Genomic DNA, 6,440 nt, shown 5'->3' on the forward strand with positions numbered 1-6,440 from the left:
ACAGTGACATACAGGAGTCGTACATTATTAGAAATGCGTACATCCGTTATTATTAGTGTGCAAATAAACGGACTGTGTATGTGTGCTCTCTGATAGCTTTTTGCACGAGCACATTTCAGTATGGTCGCATGTCTGGCAAGTGTTTTATAATGGACTCTCGCTGAAGAAGCATGTTTTTATAGGAGTTTTTTTTTTTTCTGTTTTGTCTCAGGAGTTTGTCAGCACTCACTCTGACAGGGGAACTGTTCACTTGTGATGTCAAGCCACCTTAAGTTCACCACATTTGACAAATTCAGAATGTTTTTATTTACTTTTTTAATTTTCGTTTTGCTCTGCTTAATAATTCTGAATGGATCCGTATATATTCATATATATATATATAGAGGGTTTGCACCTATGTCACGTTTTGGTCAGTTACCAGGATGTGCAGCCATTGTGGCAATGCTCGGATGTAAACAGCAGCATGGATTGTGGCAACTGGACTGGTATAGTGGTCTGTTGGCATCTCTTTCTGGTCCTGTTGGTATTGCAGCTTGACTTGTAGTTATAGAAAATGCTCTAAACCAGTGGTTCTCAAACCTGTCCTGGAGTACCCCCAACACTGCACGTTTTCCATGTCTCCCTCATCTATCACACCTGATTCTGCTCATCAGCTCATTAGTGGAGACTGCAAGACCTGAAGTGGGTGTGTCAGATATAGGGAGACATACAAAATGTGCAGTGCTGGGGTACTTCATGGACAGGTCTGAAAACCACTGCTCTAACCAAATGTGACATTTATTTTTTTTTCCTCACAGTTTTTGCTGTTGCACTGTATAGTATGTACAGTAAAGCGTGTGAGAGATTGACTCGGCTCTCAAAACATGGATTACATCTGTTGTAGGGGATGACTTGAAGGCTCTTTGTAAATAACTGTAACTCTGAAATCAGAAAACAGCTGAATGACTGAATTAAAATTGAATATGAGACTACGACTCCTGTCCATCATGTGCGTACCAGGACAGCTGCTGAAAGAGGTTTGAATAAACGATTAATTGAAGGTATTACGTGAATATCTTGAAAATCATAAATTTTGCCGCCGAGAGGCTGAGTAGAGGAAACTAACTTGTCCGACGCGCTTGTTGATAATGATCATGGATCCAAAGACTGCGTTTTGTAGATTTTGTAGATTTATTTGCATGAGAAACAAACAAGGTTGTGCATCCAATACATTCCATAATTGTTTCACTGGCATATGAAATGGTGTCCTAAAGTCATGATAAACGGCATTAAACAGCGTTAGCTTTTAGCAGTCAGTAAAAATAAGACTTCCCCCATCACCCCCTCTCTACCCAACACACAGATGAACAGATGATATATTCTTCCTACTTCCACCACCACCAGGTGCCGCAGTTAACGCAAAAAATGTGTTCAAAATAAAAGAACAATACCTGGCTTTTACAGAAGGTTTTGGTGAGCTTTTGGGATGGAAATTGTCGACCCAATCTGGCAACACTGAAAATATCACAGTGTCGCATATCAGACTTTGTAAATATTTAAATCACAGTCTTTGCAGTTTTACAACTGCATTAAGTAGTTAGATATTTATGCAGATTTTGTTCCTTTCAGATGACAATGCTGGTTCATCTTCTGAGGGAGAAACTGCCTCCACTTCCAAAGAGCGATGGACAGTGACGGACTGTGGAAAGACATTCAGCAAACACGGTCATTTAGTGAGACATAAGAAAAAACACACAGAACAGAAAGAATTCACTTGCAAGAGATGCAACATCAGTTTTCCTACCTTCAAAGAGAGGGAACGTCATTCAAAAAAGCACGAAGTGAAGAAGGAGTTTCGCTGTGACCAGTGCGGGAAGGATTTTTTCACCACTCCTTATAATATGAAAGTTCATATGAAGACACACGAGGAAAAGTCTTTCCAGTGCAACGAATGTAACAAGTTTTTCCGCAGCATTAGTAATCTTTCTATTCATAAGAGGATCCACACGGGTGAAAAGCCATACACGTGCCCTCAATGCGAGAAGAGCTTCACCCAGAGAACGCATCTGAAGAACCATCTACTCATGCACACCAACGAGAGACCGCATCAGTGCCCTCACTGCGAGAAGAGCTACAACGTCAGTTCAGATCTAAAGAAACATGTACTCACGCACAGCAATGAGAGGCCATACCAGTGCAGTGAATGTGGAAAAACCTATAAAAACTCAACTTCTCTAAAGGCACACCAGAAAATATACTCTGACAAACCGTATCAGTCAGTGTTCACACTGTGAGAAACGTTTCCATCATTCGACTCACTGTAAAACCCATGAAAGGATTCACACCGGAGAGAAACCGTATTCCTGTAGTGATTGTGGGAAGAGTTTCTATAAGCCAAGGGACTTAAAAATACATCGGAGGACGCATACAGGAGAAAAACCTTTTAAATGCTCACATTGTGACAAGACTTTCGCTTGAGCAGGTTACCTGAAGATCCATGAACGAATGCATACAGGAGAGAAACCTTACTGCTGCTCCATCTGCGGCGAGAGATTTGCTTTTATATGGGGTTTTCAGACGCACAAGAAGAAACACGCTGCCCCAGAATCATCATAGATTCATCATTAATCAGTAATTAGTTTTAGGTTGTGTAAAAAAAACAAACACTTTGCAGTGTTTCGAGACCATTATTATTTATTGGTTGTAAAAAAAAAATTAAAACAAGAATGTCAGTGTAATGCAATTAACAATGCAAGTTTGATTTCTGTTTGTCTCAGTTAGCATGTTTGTGGCTGATTTGCTTAATTTCTTCTTCTTTAAAAACATTAATATTGTGAAATATTATTCCAGAACAAAATCACTGTTTTCTATTTGAATAATCCTTCAGGAGTCATAATAGGCTGATGTGCTGCTAAAGAAATCTGTTTTAGCACAGTTGAAAATGCTTGTGCTGCTTAATGAAGTGTGGAAACTGACATTCAGTGTTCAGGATTCACGAATCAACAGAAAGAGGGGAAAACAGCATTTTCAATTATAAATAAAAACGTTCTCTGTAACAACTTTATAGGTAAAAATATTAAACCAGAGTTATGTGTGTGGAAAGCATACAAAAATCACATATATATTTTTTTTTTCAAACACACACACACACACACACACACACTCACCCTTCCTTTACTGTGCTCCTCTGATTCTGCGCGCCTTTTCTCCTGTCTTCCAAAGAAAACCGCGAACTCGCGTAATTCCAAAAATAACGGTCATTCCCATTTACCGGCTGACTGACTAACATTCGTTTATCTTTGTCTTTATTTAATAAGTTCGTAAATATATTATACTATGCCCGTCTCTTGGCAACGCCACAGAAATACTTTGGTATTTTTTAATAAGAGAAATGATGTTTGAATAATGTTTGGTGGTTTCTCTCTAGTTAACCTGCCGGAGCGTCTATTCTTCTCTTCATTTCTATCGCTCGTACTTTAGGAGGCGCTGTGACTTTATTCTTTAGTTCACCGGTAAAACCACTGAAGAAACAAAGAAGCCTAGAGCACTCCGAAGGTAAGCCTGCGTCCCAATATGCGTATTATCCATCCTAAATTCTATGTGATATTAGTAATTTTAAATACTATTTAGTGCAGATAGGGTGGATAGTATGCACATTGGGACGCAGGGTAAGTGTTTAATCCGTTTTACATTATTCATGTGTATTAGCATGTATATGTGCTGCTTGTTTTTTTTTGTCTGTTTAATAAGGTTGAATGAAGCTTTTCGTCGTCCGCTCGTCTTATGAAAAATTACCATGGTTTTTCATTACAGTAACATAACAAATTTCCTATAGTTTTACTATAATAACCCATAGTTCAGCTCTTGTTGAGTCGTATGTGTTCAATAATTTTGAGGTTAAATCAGTGTCAGTTCATTATAAATGCGTATTTAATAATCATGAAGTGTTTGTGTTCAGATGTTGAGCATGAAAGCGCAGGTGGATGTGGTCTGCTGTAAATCAGTAGGAACTGATCTGTCCATGCTGGATATTGAGGATTTCATCACAGAAATCTGTCAGCTGAAGAAAGAGGTGGCTTCACTGGAGGCAAAGCTGAGAGAAAGAGGAGACAAACTGAACAGAGAGGTTTGAACAGCTCTTCATTTCATCTTCAGCTCAAACAAACCAAAGTTTTGTTACCATCTCACTTCTTATGCACATCTCAAATTAAGCCAGCAGCAAAATATGTTAACTAATCACCAATATAACCACTAAAGACAGGGATGGTTTCTTCATTAGATTTGTTTCTATCACATCCAACAACGGTGTTACGCTAGCTGTCACTGTTCTAGATTGTTTGTTCTGCCTCTGGATATATAGTCCAATCAGGTAAAGACGATTACAGTGACATACAGGAGTCGTACATTATTAGAAATGCGCACATCCGTTATTATTAGTGTGCAAATAAATGGACTGTATGTGTGCTCTCTGATAGCTTTTTGCACGAGCACATTTCAGTATGGTCGCATGTCTGCAGGCCCGGCTCCAGAATCAAATCACTGAGGGTGCTTCTTAAAATAGTGAGGGTGCTCATATATATTTATTTTTTAAATCTAATTAATCACACCCTTTTTCTGTGATTAATCGCACACTTCATGAAATTAAGCATAGACGATTTATCTTGTTTCAAATATTTATTTTGTCATCATTTGCTATACCCAGCAAAGTAAACCAAAAGATTGAAGGGTGATTGTGAAAAATCTGTATTTTCTGCCAGTTTTTCTCAAGATAAATGTATTTGTCTTTTCAAAAAAGGACCCTTAGAAACTCCAAAAAGACACCAAAGAACCAAATGATATAAGGAGAGAAATGTGTGCCTGTGCATAAATACAATGTGCGATCAGCGCGTCAAGAGCACTCATACGCGCATTATTATAACGGACTCATGCGTGCTTACTGTACGACTCCTGCACCACTGGAATTAATAATTCACTGAAAACGCAACACGAGTCTCTATTCTCTGACGTAATCAGCCTGGTTTCCTTTATATTAGCACTGTTTCGGACGGATTGTTTGAATGTATTCACTAACTGGATCATTGGACTGAAAACTTTCCCAGAGTTTAGCAGCCCCTGCTCCTGGAGAGCTACCATCCTGCAGATTTCAGTTCTAACCATGCTTCAACACACCTGTCTGAAATTAACAAGTAGCCTTGAACACCTTGATTACCTGGTTCAGGTGTGTTTGGTTGGGGTTGGAGCTGAAATCTTTAGGACGGTAGCTCTCCAGGAGCAAGGTTGGAGAACCCTGGGTTAAGGCAATTGGTATAGTGGTCTGTTGGCATCTCTGTCTGGTCCTGTTGGTATTGCAGCTTGACTTGTAGTTATAGAAAATACTCTAAACCAGTGGTTCCAAATCCTGGTCCTGGAGAACCCCCAACACTGCACATTTTTTGGTGTCTCTCTTATCTGACACTCACATTTGAGGTCTTAGGAGTCTTCACTAATGAGCTGATGAGTTGAATCAGGTGTGTTTAAATAGGGAGACATCTAAAATGTGCAGTGTTGGGGGTTCTCCAGGACCAGGATTGGGAACCACCGCTCTAAACCAGTGGTTGCCAACCACTTTCCTCGAGGCCCCCAACACTGCACGTTTTCCATGTCTCCCTCATCTATCACACCTGATTCAGATCATCAGCCCATTAGTGGATACTGCAAGACCTGAAGTGGGTGTGTCAGATATAGGGCCTGTTTACACCTGGTCATTTCATGCGTTTTCGCTGATCGGATATCGATCTGATTTGTTATATGACACTCTGAATAATGAAGTTAAGCACTGAAATTTCATGAAATTATTATCCTCTAATTACAACATTTGTATATGAATTTAAACAGAAATATGTGCAGTGGATGTGCTGCTTACGACCAATTTTCCTGTGGTATGTGATTTAATGTTGTAATCACAGCGAGGATTGCTTAGCGTATGACAATTCCGCTTTAAATTGTGTTCTAAATAGCAAAACTCATGTTCTGAGAAAATACTTTTGCGCCACAGACAGTAGCCTAATGATAACTCCTTTCATGCTCTTCCCAATATTGTGACAAACACCATATTTAAAAGATAGAATTTGAAGGAAACTCTAAGATATGCTTTAAATAAGATATATTTACACTGCAATAAAAAAAGGCCTATCTCTTTCCATAAAAATATAGGCTATAAACATTCTAAAATATATGTTTACCTTTTAGGCAAATTGCATAAATTAGAATAGTGATGTCTCAAAACGCAATTATAGTCCGTATCTCATATTTCCCTAACGTGTTGTAGGCTACCCTTAACTGCGTTAAAGGGGTCATGTGATGCTGCTAAAAAGAACATTACTTTGTGTATTTGGTGTAATGAAATGTGTTTATGCGGTTTAGGGTTCAAAAAACACATTATTTTCCACATACTGTACATTATTGTTTCTCCGCTATGGCCT

At 38.9% G+C, this 6,440-nt stretch overlaps 1 protein-coding gene and 1 pseudogene across 1 annotated transcript in view; both read left to right on the forward strand.

The window, feature by feature from the left end:
* The first annotated feature begins 463 nt into the window (after nt 1-463).
* LOC107668666 (gastrula zinc finger protein XlCGF8.2DB-like) lies at nt 464-2,595 on the forward strand (annotated as a pseudogene).
* A 1,301-nt stretch (nt 2,596-3,896) lies between these two features.
* The window catches only part of LOC107668675 (oocyte zinc finger protein XlCOF6-like), a 10,178-nt gene continuing 7,634 nt past the window's right edge, over nt 3,897-6,440 (forward strand). Inside the window, exon 1 of the mRNA XM_016460632.1 lies at nt 3,897-4,105. Within this exon, the coding sequence (XP_016316118.1) occupies nt 3,938-4,105 (168 nt within the window). The 5' untranslated portion in view covers nt 3,897-3,937. The remainder of the gene's footprint in view (nt 4,106-6,440) is intronic.

Source organism: Sinocyclocheilus anshuiensis, unplaced genomic scaffold (genome assembly GCF_001515605.1).
Source record: "Sinocyclocheilus anshuiensis isolate Anshui unplaced genomic scaffold, SAMN03320099.WGS_v1.1 scaffold156, whole genome shotgun sequence".
Taxonomy (NCBI): Eukaryota; Metazoa; Chordata; class Actinopteri; order Cypriniformes; family Cyprinidae; genus Sinocyclocheilus; species Sinocyclocheilus anshuiensis.